This window comes from Talpa occidentalis, unplaced genomic scaffold (genome assembly GCF_014898055.3).
Source record: "Talpa occidentalis isolate TD23 unplaced genomic scaffold, MPIMG_talOcc4v2.1 talOcc4.4, whole genome shotgun sequence".
NCBI lineage: Eukaryota > Metazoa > Chordata > Mammalia > Eulipotyphla > Talpidae > Talpa > Talpa occidentalis.
In genome coordinates this window covers 5067077-5082404 of record NW_023604295.1, presented here as the reverse complement: position 1 = coordinate 5082404, position 15328 = coordinate 5067077, and the positions used below count along the sequence as shown (strand labels likewise).

At 53.5% G+C, this 15328-nt stretch overlaps 1 protein-coding gene across 5 annotated transcripts in view; it reads left to right on the top strand.

Annotated features, from left to right (window-relative positions):
* DOP1B (DOP1 leucine zipper like protein B) overlaps positions 1–15328 on the top strand; it is a 75456-nt gene that overhangs the window by 20270 nt on the left and 39858 nt on the right. For all 5 annotated transcript variants that reach the window (XM_037524966.2, XM_037524967.2, XM_037524965.2 and 2 more), the window contains exons 3-10: positions 2374–2555; positions 3558–3728; positions 6887–7076; positions 9059–9157; positions 9471–9594; positions 11426–11535; positions 11753–11867; positions 14957–15077. In XM_037524966.2, the coding sequence (XP_037380863.1) occupies positions 2374–2555; positions 3558–3728; positions 6887–7076; positions 9059–9157; positions 9471–9594; positions 11426–11535; positions 11753–11867; positions 14957–15077 (1112 nt within the window). The remainder of the gene's footprint in view (positions 1–2373; positions 2556–3557; positions 3729–6886; positions 7077–9058; positions 9158–9470; positions 9595–11425; positions 11536–11752; positions 11868–14956; positions 15078–15328) is intronic.

Genomic DNA, 15328 nt, shown 5'->3' with positions numbered 1-15328 from the left:
TTCCCTGCGGCTCCTTTTCAGCTTTAAGAAGAAAATACCAGCAAGGACAGTCGAGAGCAGGAATCGGAGTGTCTGCTTAAGGCTCAGCCTCATGAGCTGGGGCTTCCCTCTTGGCACCGAAATGCTTTATTTTGTCCAAATTTTCAGCAGGCTTGTAGGTCGTAATGTCAGTCTCGTGCCTGCTGGTAGCTGCGGCGCAGTGTTGGGCAAATGTGGAGACGTTGGCAAACAATGAGACAGAGACCGGCAGAACCAGGAAGCAGTTTCCTGACTCACTGGGCCAGAAAGCACACGCAGGGGCACACGTGAACATGCGTGTGCTGAGGGGCGTGGGAGGCTTCACTCTGCAGGCGGACTCCTTCAGGGGAGTTGTTTTGCAGTTAGGGGCGAAAGTCTTCCCCTCAGGCGAGGTCCCTGCATCCCTGGGTCTCCTCAGGGCTATCCAGAAAGTGAGTCCTGTTACCGCTGGTGCAGGAGGCATTTTCAGTTCCTACCAACAAGCGAATGTCAACTTCCCGGTTCTTGCGGCTTAGCCAGCTGGAGCGTTGCATGAAACACGGCATTTGTTTCTTTATTCTGAGCCGTAGGATATGCATAACATAAAATGAGCCACTTCATTATTTTGAAGTGCACAGCTCAGTGGCGATCACGGGTTCACGCCGTTTGCAGGCCTCACTGTCCGTCTCCAGAACTGCTTTGTCTTCCCAAACGGAAACTCGCACTTCCCCTTCCCAGCCCCTGTAGCCGCCGTACTGCATTCTGTCTGGACTATTTTAATTTTTTTTTAGTTTTTGGGAAACAGAAGAGGGATTTATTGAAACACGCCGCTGAGAGGGGCAGGGGCGCGACGGAGCGGTCTCTGCCCTGGGAGAGGGTCTCAGTGACTGGTGGGATATCTGCCTTCGGTGTGTCCTGACTCAGGATCTGGATCATTGGTTCCCATGGCAACCCTACCACTTCCCTTCATCCGTTCAGCCTCCCAAACTTGCCTGCTGGGCAAGGCAGGGAGTGGGGCTTAGTTTTCAACCTCAGTGAGGATACCACAGCATTTTCCCCTCTCCTGAGAGGACAGCGACAAATACTTGATTGCTGGCTGCAGAGGGGAGGAAAGTGAAACCTCCTGCCACCCCTGGGTATCCGGGACTGCCCAGATCACAGGGACCTTTCAGGGACACTTGGGGGTACCCAAACCTGACCCCTAATGTGTCATCCGCGAGCTAAACAACCCACCGAGGATTACGAAGGAAGGAAAAGGCCATTCTCCACATGATCAGGCCATGGCATCCCTGAACCTTGCAGTCGTGCTGGGGTGTACCCCAACCAGACGCCTTCTAAAATGGACTATTTCAGAAGCCTCATAGAAGTAGAGTCGTGCAGTATTTGTCCTCCTGTGTCAGGATGACCTTCCTTTTTTTTTTTTTTTAAGATTTATTTATGCATACAAGAACTGGGGTACAGGCCAGAGGTGTGGACGGTGAGAGGATTCACCAGAGACAGAGCGGAGAAGAGCACAGGCAGATAGACCGAAACACACTGCTGAGGGGAGCAGTGGGCGAGTCAGGAGAGGTCTGCTGCGCCATGTGGGTTGCTCCCTGGCCAGGGATTGAACTTGTGCTGCAATGGCTGTGGATTGCTTCATAGGTTGCATCTTAACCCCTTGCGCCACTAGAGAGGCCCGGATGACCTTCCTTTTTAAGGCTGAATAGTCCTCCATCCATTAATCTACCACATTTGCTTTATCTGCTCACCCATCCGTGGTCACATGGGTTGCCTCCCGCTTCTGGCTGTTGTACATTGTAGCAGCATGGGGTGCAAGTCTCTGAGTCTCTGCCTTCAATTTTTTTGGGTGTGTACCCAAAAGTGGAATGCCAGATCAGATGGGAAATTGGTAAACTAAGCAAACGTTTAATTTTTAAAATTTGTATTATTTTTTGAGGTAACATTGGTTTTCCACACTGTATGTGATTTAGGGGTGTGCATTCACCCCACCTCCCACCACCAAAGCCCCAGCAGTTCACCACAGCACCCCCTCCCCAGTTTGCACCCAAACCCCCACCCTCTGGCAGCATCAGTCCTGCAGTCAGATTTCGAGGGCTAGTTTGGGTTGGTTCTGTCTGGTCCTGTACTTTGTGTTCCACAGAGGAATGAAATCTTCCTGTATTTCTTTCTCCTTCCGACTTAACATGTTTGCACTTCTGAGGCACCACCTTTGGGTTTGCAGGGCCCATGGGCTCCCCCTCACTTCCCCACCGGGGCATAGCACTGGCGCAGCCTCTGCTGGGCAGCTCTCTGGGATGTTCTCTTTCTAGAAGCAGAGGCAGCTCTGGGCGCATGCTTGACCACCTCCTCAGGCACTTTTTCTCCTCCTTCCAGGCACTCCAGAGCAACCTGAAGTACTCCTTGTTGCCAAGCCGGTTCATCATCAGCAAGCGGCTGGCCCAGTGCCTGCATCCGGCACTGCCCAGTGGGGTGCACCTGAAGGCCCTCGAGACCTATGAGATCATCTTCAAAATTGTGGGCACCAAATGGCTGGCCAAGGATTTGTTCCTCTACAGGTACCGTAGCTGCCCCCACCCCATGTGCCCAAGGAAACTGTGTTTCAGTTCACAAGATGAGAAAATAACAAACAAGCAAAAGTAGGGTATCCCTCACGAGAATGCCCTGCCAGCAGGTAACCAGGCCCACCTTCACAGCATGTGCTCCCACACGTCTCCCAAGTATGTACCCCCTTTCTCTCACTCCCCCCCCTTTTGTTTATTTTTTTAAAGATTTTTCATTATGCATACAAGAACTGGGGTGCAGACCAGAGGTGGGGGGGCAGGAGAGGATTCACCAGAGACAGAGTGGGGAGCAGAATAGGCGGATCTACTGAAATACACTGCTGAGGGGAGCAGCGGGGAGACAGGAGTGGTCTGCTGCGCCACATGGGTAGCTCCCTGGCCAGAGACAGAACTCAGGCCACAGTGGCTGCCAATGGCTTGATAGAGCTGAGACTTTAACCCCTGTGCCACCAGGGAGCCCCCCCCTTTTACCCCCAAAGCTTGCCCCATTTATGTGTCTGCTAGTCTGTGACCATTCTGCTTTGGTGATTCGTGCTCTGCGAGTCCTTGTTTTACTCGCATGCACGTATGACAACGTCCAGTGTCCAGTCTTTGTCCTTCCGACTTGCTTTGCTGCGCGTCACTTCCGTGAGCCCTCCCGTGCCGCTGTCAGGAGCGGCCGTCCATCTTCCCTTACGGCCGAGTGGTGCTCGTGGTGCGGAGAGACCCAGCTCTGTCCCTGTTCTCCATCACTGATTAGGTTGCTTCCAGAGCCTGTGGTTGCAAGTAATGCTGCAGCAAACACTGGGGTGTGTAATTGTTGTAGTTGACATGCGTTTTGGGCAGGAGTGTGATGTCCCTGCTGCCTCCACTCCTGGCTCAGCAGCACCTGTGTCCAGCTCACACGCACCTCTGCTCCCCAGCTTAAGTCGCCGGCTGCCCTCAGAAGCTCTGGCCACCTGTGCTGCTGATGAGGCGCCTTGTTTATGCTCCTCTCCCCTTTTCTCTTCCCTGAAGCTGCGGGTTGTTCCCTCTCCTGGCGAATGCAGCCATGTCAGTGAGGCCCGCGCTGCTCAGCCTGTACGAGACGTACTTCCTCCCGCTGAAGAAGCTGCTGCTGCCCAGCCTGCAGGCCTTCATCATGGGGCTGCTGCCTGGCCTGGAGGAGGGCTCCGAGATCTATGACAAGTGGGTGCTGAGGGGTCCAGGGTGGGGCCGGTACTGCAAGGTCTGTGACAGTGGGTGCTGATGGAAGGGGCTGGCTCCGACATCTATGACAAGTGGGTGCTGATGTGCTGGGGGGGACAGATGCCAAGTCGGAGCCTCTTCTCCGTGTCTGGCGTGGGCTCTGCCTGACGCAGCCCTGTGTTCTCCTGGGAGTTGCGTCCTTCACAGGTGAGCGGTGAGGCAGGAAGTTTCCCAGAGTCACAGCGTCCGTGGGCAGCGGAGCTGGGTTCTGAGCCCAGGCCCGAGATTCTGAAGTCCTTCTTCCTCCTCTACTGGCTGCTTCCCGATAAAAAAGCCAAGCCGGGTGCACTGGCAGCTGAGGCCCGAGAAGGGGACGCTAAGCGGAATGCCCTGATGAATCTCAGCAGCCCCTTGGAGGAGTTGGTAAAGCACACGTGCTTCAAAGTTCATGCGGTTTGGGGGTCACTGTTTAGGGCCGGGATGCGGCAGGTCCTTTCAGACCCTGAGTATATAAGGTGTGCTGTGAGCAGAGCTGCCCGTACAGAAGTCATCTGTTGGCAGCTTCCCCAGCAGGGTCTGCTCGGGGCATGTCACCTGTGAGGTGTGTTTGGACACAGCCGTGGCCGGGTGGCACAAGAATTTCTGTCATTGTAACCGTGTTAGTTTGAGAGAATTCAGAAATTTTTTCTTCCCCAGAAATCAGGAATTGAGTCAGACACCCCTAGCAAATACTGTAGAGCCAAGAAAGGGGGAGAGGAGTGGGGGGTGTCAGTGATTCCACGGTGGAGAAAATGCAAAGGGTGGGTTCGCTTGGGCTGACAAAGGTGGGTGACTCACCCATTTCTCGCGGGCAGAGACTGCTCTGGCTTGTGCTTGCTGGGGAACCTTTAGGGGTGGAATGGGGACTGGTGTTGGGAGTGCTGTCCCCCCTGACTTCCTGACCCTTTGGTGCCTGTGAGGGCTCCTGGCCAGAGGGCCTTCATAGGTGCAGTCCCAAGAAAACCACCCCCAGGCACCCCCCCACCCCCCAACCCCTCACCCCCTTCACCCCCCCGCCCCCCCCCCCCCCCGTGGAGATGGAGCCCCAGCTGGCTCACTGGAGATTTTCATCTTATCAGAGGTTCTCAGCAGGGGGTGAATTTTGCCCCACCTAGGGATATTTTTGGTTGTCACGCAGGCATGGAGAGGGTGCCATTGGCATCTGGGTGGGAGGGAGCCAGGGCCCGCAAAACCAAGCCCTGTCCAGCCCAAACTTCAAACCGTGAAGGCTGAGAAGCCCTGGTTTAAAGAGTGGTCGTAAAACATCCCTGACATTTCTTTGGGCTGATTGTGGCACCATGATGATAGGCTCTGCTGTTCTAGAATGTTCCCCCTTGGGGGCGTCTGGCCAGTGCTGTGCTGGGCACTGCCCTCAGGGCGCCGCTCATCCGAGGGGCACACTCACAGCTCAGCCCTCCCTGTCTGTGGAAGCATGGGGTCCCCACCTGTGATACTCCCTGCTGCTGGGGAGCAGAGGACAGTGTCCCTGTGGCCCCTGGAGGCACAGGAGAGCGGGAGCCAGGGTGAGGGCCATCGATTTTGGTTGGAATGTTCTAATGTGCCAGACTCATACCGGGAAGTGAGCGGGAGATGACTCAGGCTATTGGAGCGGGCCGGGGCAGCCCTGTGGAAAGTGGGGTCCTCGGGAAACTGCTGCGGAGCATGCTGTGGCCCCCACCCCTCTCCTGGGCCTCTGGCCGGAGCACGTGAAGTCACCTACTCTAGGAGTCAAAGGACCCGGTGCCCAGGGCAGCGCTGTCGCCCGGGCTGCTCGCTGGAAGGAAGGAGCCGGTTTGCCATTTTCCCAAAATGGAAGCAACTGGAGAGAATTATGTGAAGCAAAGTTAGAAAGACAAAGACACAGATTGGGTGACTTCCTGGATTAGTACAAGATGAGGAAACTCACAAAACAAACTACAGGATATTGAAAAATCAATGACGTGAAGTCCCCAGAGGCGAAGAAGGTGGGGCCAGGAGCAGTGTAGAGGGAGCAGCGTGGTGGTGGGAGGGGGGTGTGTGTGTTTTGTTTGAGATATTTAAAAATCCGGGGGTGCAGTGGGGCTCATGGGATGGTTTTGTCACACGCTGACCACGAGCTGACTTATCTCGGTTGCCGGGCGCCGTCCCCCATGCAGAGGCTTTCCCGGGAGACCCACGACCTGCACTCTGTCTCCCTCTCGTCTGCTCTCATTGCTGAGCGCTGGCCGCTGGCCCCAGAGGTTGGGCCGTCCTGGGGGCATGGGCTGACCCCGGGAGCCTGCAGGCTGCTGTGACCGGGCTGGCCATTCTGGGATTGTTTCCTGTCTTTGCAAACTGGAAAGGTGAGAAACGCTGTGGTTTCAAGTTCTGAGTCAGCAAACCTGCTCCGTGAGCGGCATTTGCGTCCAGTGACAGACACTGTCACCCACCTGCCCGAGGGCTGTGCCCCCACTCTGGGCCGTGAAGGTGCCCGTCAGTTTCGGCTGCAGGATCCCAGGAAGAGCAGGGCAGGGCCGGTCTGTCAGCATCTGTGAAGACCCAGCCCAGGCCTCTGAAGGTGCTGCTGCTGTCAGGGGGCCTGCATGAAACTGCTGAGGCTGCATCCCCGGAGACCAGGACAGAGATAAGGGCATCAGCATCACTGCCCCCGGAGCAGGAGGCAGCGGATGGGGGTGCTGCGGGCAGAGTGAAAGGCAACCCCGCTGCAGGCGCTGGGCGTTGCAATGGACGGGAGGCCCAGGCTGATGGTGGCCCGGTGCTTCTGAAGTCCCTTTCACTTGGCACTCCTGGGCTGGGCCCAGGTAGGAGGCGTCTTTGTCATTGCTGAGTCTTCCATCACTCACCTACGTGACTCCCCACAGCTCTGCGCTGGCAGTGGACCCCTGGAGTCCCTCAGGGACCATGGGAAGCAGAAATGGCTCTCTGCCCAGTGACACAGCCAGTGAGGTGCTCCTGTTGGTGCTTTCTTTCAATGATATGTATGTTCTAGCAAATTCCATTTCAGTGACAACTGGCAAGTAACACAGGAGGGCAGGAGGTGGCAGCTGCTAGTGTTTGCATGGGGAGTTGGGGGCCGCTCACAGAGCGCCAGGCAGTAGGATGCTGACCCCTGGTCTTCATTTCTGCGCTCTCGCCCACAGGACAGACAGGTTGCTCCTGAGGCTGTCCCAGGTGGTGGGCGAGGAGGTCTTCTATGCGGCCCTCTGGGGGAGTGTGCTGGTGAGCCCGGCCGTGCGCCTCCCTGCCTCGCTCTTCGTGGTGAGCCACATCCGCAGGGATTTGCCCGGCAAGAAGCAGAAGTACATGCTTGGGACAGACCCCCAGCTCACGGTAGGTGCCCAGGGATGCGCTGTCGCCCACCCGTGCCAAGACCAGAAAGTGCATGACTCCCAGCCGCTGAGCAGTAGGCGGCAGGTTGCCCTGCGGGCTGCCTCTGGGTGGTGCTGCCTGTCTGTCTGTCAGTCGCACTTGCACTAGGATTTATACACTCATGCGTGTGGCACACACATACGGAGGGCCCTCCTGGAGGCTGCACTGCTCAGCAGCAGAGCCGCTAGCTATGAGGCTCCCCCGGCCCCCAGTGTGAGGTGTGGCCCAGCTCTGTTCTCATTCCCTGTCCTGGCACACCACCCCCTTGTTTTCAGATTACATCATCCTATTGTGTGGTATGTACAGGGGCACGGGTTCACCCCTCTTCAGACATAGGTCACCACACCCACTGTCTGCCCGAGCACCACAGTCCAGGGGGGGTCCCATTTGCTGCCCACCCTCGGCCACCCCTCTGGTGGCCTCAGTTCTGCAGCGAGTTTCCAACGGTGTGTCTGGTTTGGTTTTTATCTCTTCCTGCGCCTTGTTTCTCTGCATTCCACATGTGAACGAAACCATCTGGCATTTGTCTTTCTCTTTCTGATCTGCCTCGCTCAACCTCATCCCCCCTGGTTCTGTCCACTTGGTCGCAAAGAGCAAGATTTCATTTGCTGGATTTTTTTACAGCCAGCAGCCCTTGCTTCTGCTGCCAGCCTCCCATCTGGCTGCCCTCCACCTCCAATTTTCGGGGCTTCTCAGGTGTCTGTCCCGTTCAGGGGATGCTCTGGCAGCAACATCCCTCCCCCCAGACCCCAGGACTCCCTCCCCATAGCTGACTCTCCTCGCCAAGCTCACCTCTGGCCTGTTGAGTGGCCTGCTGACACCGCCACCTGGTGGCGCCTGCTCTTGGAACTCTGTTCAAAATTCATTCATCAGGAAGAAAGTCAGGGGCTTGGGGTGACCTCCCTCCCTCTGTGCCCCTAACTCTTGCAGGGCAGGGATAATAGATCTGCCTCACAGTCCCTCGGAGGATTAACAAAGAGATGGAAGCACTCCACGCAAAGCTTAGGATGTAGGAGACCATCATGAATACCTTTCCATAAATACCTTTGGTGCTTTTGTCTCTTTCTCGCCATTTGCATTGCCCTGCTTCAGCTACTTGCGTCTTGCTGTGGGAACTGCAACATGATCTGCCTAGTTTCTCCCCACCCCATCTTCTGCCCGTTCCATCTCAAGTCTGAGTGGCTGGCTTTTCCAAGCGTGGTTTGCTCATGTCTACACTGCTGGACAAGTATCTGGCTTCACGTTGCCCACAGATAAAGTTCCAACACAACAGTGTTCTGGCAGTCTGCTCCCAACCCACCTGACACCTCCCTGTCCCCTGCAGACCGTCCACTCTCCTGCAGAGTGGCTGCCCCCCAGCCCCGTCCCCAACGCCACATCCCTGCTCCAACCGGCCCTCCTTGCCACCTGTCCCTTCAGCTCCATGGGTCTCAGAGTGACTCTCCTGTCCTTCAAGATCAGCTCTCCCCCAAAGCTTCATGGCTTTGAAAGATCACTCCCACCCTCCTCTGAATCCTCAATTCTTTTTATTAGCATTTGTCTCATAGTGAGTATCAACAGTGGCATTTACCTGTGTTACAGAGAAATGACACTCGGGAGGTGCGTTGCATTGGACTGAATGTCTTGGAAGCTTTAGTTTAGCAGAAAGCTCCTATGGAAACCTAAAGACATTCCTTCCTGGGATCATAGAACCTGAGGTCTTTGAACTGGACTGTCTTATCCAGATCCCTCCAGCTGTCAGATGCTGCCAGGGAGGCTGCAGGTCACATGATCCGTAGAGTGTAGAGCTGGGCCCGCATCTACACCACACTGTCCTGTTCTGCATGATTTAACAACTGGGTGTCAAGATTCCCAGGAAGTGTCATTTCATTTATGATGATGATAAAGCCTGCGAATAATTAAATGTTCCGGGAATAAAGTGCTTGTGCATTTTATTGTTAAAGGTCAAGTCCTTATGTGCGTCGCTGTTGGACTCGAATGTTCTGGTGCAAAGAAACAATCTGGAAATTGTCCTGTTCTTCTTCCCATTTTACACCTGTCTGGTGAGTCAGCCATGTCCTTCTTGGGAGACCCCTGGCGTTTCCCCAGGAGGTGGGGAAGGGGCTGGACCTCAGCCTGTGTTTCAAGAACAGTTGCTCTGTGGCCCCTTTCTATTTCGGCCAATTACAGGTCCTTGTTATTGTTGGTGAGGATGGGGTTTCCATCGCAAAGCCCAAACAGCTGCTTCCACAGGCAGCATGGAAGGACCAGTCCTTTTTGAGAACTGCCTTTTTAAGAGAAAGCTTCCTGGTCTGGGGAGGGAGGCTGGTCATCTGCTCTGTCATCTCACAGTGATGCTTTCTCTGCCGTCCTCAGGATGCAGAGGAGAGCGCCATCCCCCTGCCGCGGCCCCACATCGTGTGTCTTCTCGCAGCTGCCACCCAGACCCTACTGCGGAGGGACATGTCTCTCAACAGGCGGCTTTACGCCTGGCTGCTAGGTACCACGGCCGCTCCCGCTCACCTGCAAATCAGTTAGTCGGGGGCGGGGGGGGGGCCTCCGTCTGCTGATGCTGGTCTGAGTCTTAAGTGAGGAAAGACCACAGGCCGACCAAATGGGCTGGTCAGCTGAGAGCCATTCCCGGCACCATGCTAGGGCTGTGTGGCAGCAATTCCAGAAAGAGAACAGGGGCATGAAAGGATTTTTAAGATACTAACCAAGTTGCAGCTTAACAGAATTACAATACCATAACAGGTGTGGCTGAGCTATATTCAAGTATACAGGAGGCTATTGCTGTGGAGACATCTCGCGGGGTGAGGGTATAGGGGAGAAGATCACAAATGTGGGACACGTGTAAGAGGCCTGCTATGGTTGGGAGCTTGGTGGCTTGGCTCAAGTGCACTCCAAGATCCTGGGGATTTTGCAGGACCCTTCCTTCACCTGCAAAGAAATTCCAGCTTGCTGCAGTTTCAGATGATGGTTCCTTTTTCAGCAATTAAATGTTCTTTTAGTGAAGATCTATACATGTTTTTTAAGACACCAGTCTGTGGCCCACTTAATAGACTGCTGTGTAGTAGTTGAAACAACCTTTGTACATACTGGGAAACCAAGAGACTCGTGACTCACTTGATCACGGTGTCTGGAACAGGACCCACAGGGTCTCCAAGGTGCCTGTATTTGGGTAATTTTGGGAGAGTGTGAGAATCCCGGGCTGTGTGTGTGAGTGCTGTTCTGGGAACAGCTGGCAGGACAAGAGGCCAGGGACAGGGCTCCAGGAAGTCACAGGGCTTCAGGCCACTCCTGGATTTTATAAATTCCCATGTTCATGCATTAAGAACGGCTGTACACAACGTGCTTGTGGGAAGACTTGCCAGCTGGTTTTTTCAAGAATTTCAGAGCAGTTTTAGGTTCAGAGCAAAATTAAGAGGCAGATACAGAGATTTCCCACCTGCCAGCTGTCCCGCCCATGCACAGCCACCTCCATCATTGCCACCCACGTCACAGTTGGTGGGCCCTCACCGACACAGCATCCCCCACAACCCACGGTTTATGCTGGGGTCCCCTCGTGGCAGTGTCCATTCCTTGGGTTTGGGCACATGGGTCACCACCTGCATCCTCTATTAAAGCATCACACGGAGTAGCTTCTCCACCCCGGAAGTCCTGTTTCACAGCTTTTTCAAAGTCCTCAACGTCCTGATCTTATCCCACCAGCGTCAGGAAGTGCTCCCAACCTGCTCTTCCCTTTCCCGCTGGCTATGAAACGTAGGTCATGGCGTGCAAGCCGATGGAGGACTTTGACAACATTTGCAGGCTCTTTAAGCATTTTTGTCAAAAGGATGATTTTGCTAGGGGCATAGCTCCTCTTAGTGGGGCCTTCCATGACTGCGTGGGGTGATAGGGACCGTGGTCAGCAGGGGCCCGGGCTCCTCCCTTGCACCCGAAGACGTCCCCGCCTGGAGGACCTCTAGGGCCCCTTTGCAGGGCGGCCACTAGCTGCGAACACTTGGCTTCACATTGTGCCGGACATACACACCCTGTTTTTTTCCAACTGATCCTCATTCCATTAGATCTTTGTGATCATGCTTGTCAAAGACAACTAGGGTGAATTCTTGGGAGAGACTAAATCGATGCCCTTTGTGATGAGTGGAATCCTGCCTGTCTGGTCCTCAGCTCTGTCTGAAGAAAAACAACTCGGTCTTGCCAGGTCTGATTCTGTTTTCTGTTGGAGGAATAATATTTTTTAAAAAATCAGCACCTGAAACCTTTGCACACCATGATGTGCTTTTAAATCTCTGGTCTCTTTACGGCTCACAGTGTCTGTTCTTTTGTAGGTTCCGACATTAAGGGAAACACAATTGTGCCGGAATCCGAAATCACAGATTCTTATGAAGACCAGTCCTTGTATTTTTTTGAAAAATATTCCAAGGATCTTCTAGTTGAGGTAAAGCCGTCTTTCTGGGAAGTCGACCCCAAGCAGGGCGATTCTTCAGTGGACTCCTTTGCGAGACCCCCAGTTGGCTTGGGATGTGCTCTTGGGAACACACGTTCTTGTTTTGTGCTGCGTCACCACTTATGTCTTTCTCCGGGAACCTCACGGCCGGACGGCGGTGTTGTCATGCACACCAGGTGCCCTTCCTAATGCGGGGCTGTTTTTCCAGGGCTTGGCTGAGCTGCTGCACCAGGAGTTCCCGCAGACCGATAGGGATGAGCGCCTTCATGCCTACCTGAGGCCCTTCCGCATCCTCATCAGCCTGCTTGACAAGCCGGAAATAGGTACCCCAAACCCCTTCTCATCGAGGGTCCAGGACGGGTCACCCGTTTTCCAGCAATTAAAATGTGTTGCTTCGAGTATGATTTAACCCTGGGAATGTCTGGACCTCCACATACTCCCATCATGTTATGCTATTCTCCCTGGGCGCCCCATGAAGTTCCCCATGATAAGGCTGCCTTTTTGCCAGGAAGGTCTGCCCAGCCCCTGTGCACCATGGCCTGGCTGCCCTTGGGAGAACGCTTCCCCTGTCAGAGGTCACTGTTGGAACCAGCCATCTCCAGGGGACCTGTTGCGAACCAGCCGCAGCAGTCTGGGTGCCAGGGGTTCCTGAAGGATGGGAAGGCATCGGTGCAATTGTAGAGAAAATGGTAAGGGAGGGGGAAGGGGAATGAGGAGACGCAGACACTTGATCAGGGTGCTGACATCATCCTGCTGAGGGTCTCAGCAGCCCTTTATTTATACTAAGCAAATCGTGAGTACACAAGTATAAGGTAGGAAGGTAATAATCATCACATGTCCTTTTTTAGGAGCAGCCAAGGGTCTGTTTGCCTTCCAACAGAGGTCGTAACATTTATTATTCTTTGTCTTAAAGAAGGCACAGTTGCTAAACAAATGTTTTCAAAGTAGTTATTTACAATCCAACAGTTATTGCATTACTAGCAAAAAAGCCTATGTGTCTGTAACTAACATTTCTAAGTTTGCCATGGTGAACAATTAACTAAGGGCTGAGGGAAACAAAGGGCAGGAAGTTACCTGGGGGAAGGGAGACAAAGAGATTATTTCTAACTAACCTATAAAGTTTAGACCAACATATAACTAATTGATTAAAGTAAAAAACAGAAGGCTTTTATATAGAAATCATCATCTATAGTATATTATTTTAATATTGATTTGATATTAAGGAACCAAGGGCCTGGAGGGCGTTCATGCCAGGCAAGCCGCACTGACTCTTCCCTGGCCCCCAACTCTCAATGAAGGGAGGAAGTCTCCTAATCTACACAGAGTTCTCCACCTATCACTCCTCTACTTTATCTAGTCAGCCTAGTTTCCGTATTTAACTATAAGATCAAGGGGCAATTTCCTCTTCCATAAGGTTGCTGGTTGTTGTTCTAAAGAACTACAAATATTTTATCAGAGGCAGGAGCAGAGATGGTTATAGCCTTTGATTCTCAAAAATGGTCAAGATGTGACATATCAGTAGTTGTAACATTGACCATTTCCGAGTGCGTTATTTGTGCTGTCGTGATTACTACCTCAACCAGTCACAAGTTGCTGTTGACTTAGTCTTGAATGCACACTCTAACAGCTACCATACCAATTGTCACATCCAAGGGAATTAGCCCTAAACAAACAGGAAGAATTTAGCAGGAGTCAACTATGGCGTCTCCTGTTTATCAGGAATCTTCTTATACTTGGAGCATGGCTCGCCTCTGCCACCCAACTGTTATCTTTAACTTTAAAGTAAAGGAATTTCTTTCTCCAATTAGCTCTTGCTCAAGAGACCACATCTCTATATCAAAGACTTGGCCGATAGATGTTTACAACCTTTTGTTTCCAGAAGTTTTTTTCACTGGTTAATGTAAGGCCAAATGTTGAATTGCTGCCCCTTTGGCAGAGAACTACTAATTTTATGAAAAATGTAATATTTGTATCATGCAGTGCCATTTGTCATCAAATTGGTCATTCAGTGATTGACCAGTATCTGCAGTTTTACTTTTAAATGCGTATTTTAGCAATGGTAGAAACTAGCCATAAACAAATGAGGAGAATCTTGGAGTCAGCTAACGAGATTCCTGATTTTTCACAAATCTGCCCCATGTCCGGACTTTTGTCAGACGACATGAGTAGCGCGGCTCCCCATAGGGACCCACCTCCATCTTGTTCCCTGAGGCTCTGGGAAGCAGCTCCTGCATTTGGGGCTCCGTCTTTTCCTGTCAGATGGGAGGGGGTGACCCAGAGTCTGTTCTTGGAGGGTCCCCCGCTGGGTGCATTAGTGGAGAAAAGCAGCCTTTCTTCCCTCACTCAGAAATAAAGCTGGCTATGGTGTCATTCACCCCAGGACCTCAATAGCCAGTCAGTTGAAGACAGTGATGGGGAGGAGAACCCCCATCTTAAGCCTGAGCTGCTCACCAAGTGCCGGGTCTGCCAGCTGCCCGGTTGCTGTTGGCTGAGCAGGGGGTCAAGGTAACACCCCTCTTGCTCTGGCCTTGGGCTGGAGACCTGTCAATTATTCATTCAGAGACAGTTCTGGAGCACCTGGGGCTGGGCTCTTGGGGTGCATGGAAGAAAAGGCTCCAGTCAAGTGAGGCGGGAGGGAGACTCTGGCCTGTTGTTAGCAAATTCTCCAGCATTTTTTGAGCAGTTACTCTGCAGTGATGTGCAGCCCTCATGTAATGTAGGTCTCCGTGCTCCATGCCTCCGCACCCCAAGGTGGGGCCTCACTGTGCCCACCTTACGGATGGGAGATGAGGACAAACAGGCTAAGTATCTTGCCAGAAGTCACAAGGAGCTGGGAGTAAAATTAGGTTCTTCTGACACTGAGCCTCCCTGGGTTCCGTTGCCTGGACCCTGTCGCTGACCTGATGCCCCCTGGGCGAGTCACCCCAAGGTGCTGTCAGGTGTGTCAGGGAGAGCGGGCTCATCCTCCTTAACGTTTGCTGCTCCCGAGACTCCCAGCCAAAGCCAGAGCTGGGAGCATCTGTCCCTCCGGTGCTCTCCAAGGGGCCCTGTGCCCTGGGCAGGCCCTGGCCACCTCACCGTCCACCCCATTCAGCGGCCAGGTCTCCCCTAGAGTGGACTGGCTGCCCATCACCAGGCGGGAGCCGGTGCCTGGCCACATGGCTGCTGCAGGACTCAGAGGGTTGTGAACACGCAGCGGTAGGACCGCGTCCAGCACAGTATCTGCTCTGCGGCAGCGGGGTTCTCTTATGGCTCTGCTCCCCAGCAAAGGGGCCGCTGTCTCGCCAAGCAAAGTGTCTGCACTCAGGTCTATTGTCCGCGCAGACAGCCCCTCCCTGCACCCCGCGTGATCATCGTCCATGGACTAGAAGCATTGCTGGCCTGTCCTCTGACCACCTCTGTTTTGTTGCAGGGCCTCAAGTGGTTGAGATCTTGTTTCTTGAGGTCATCCGGGCCTTCTATTCCTACTGCAGCGACGCTCTCGGCTCTGACCTGAAACTGAGCTACACTCAGGGTGGAAATTTGCTGATAAGGTCTGGACTCCAGCTTCATGTTCCTCCCTCCCTCATGCTGTGCCCCCCCCACCCCATTTAGTATTAATTGTGCTGGGGGAGGTGGAGACGCAGCAGGTTAATAAGATAACTGAGGTCACCTGTGTGCTCTCAACAAGCTTGACTGTTCCCTGTCGAATACTTGCCAAGAGTTTAAAAGAGTTTGATCTGCCCTCTTCTGCCCTGGAGGGATGAACCCTGTTTCGCTCATCATCAAGAGTAAAAGTTGTTCA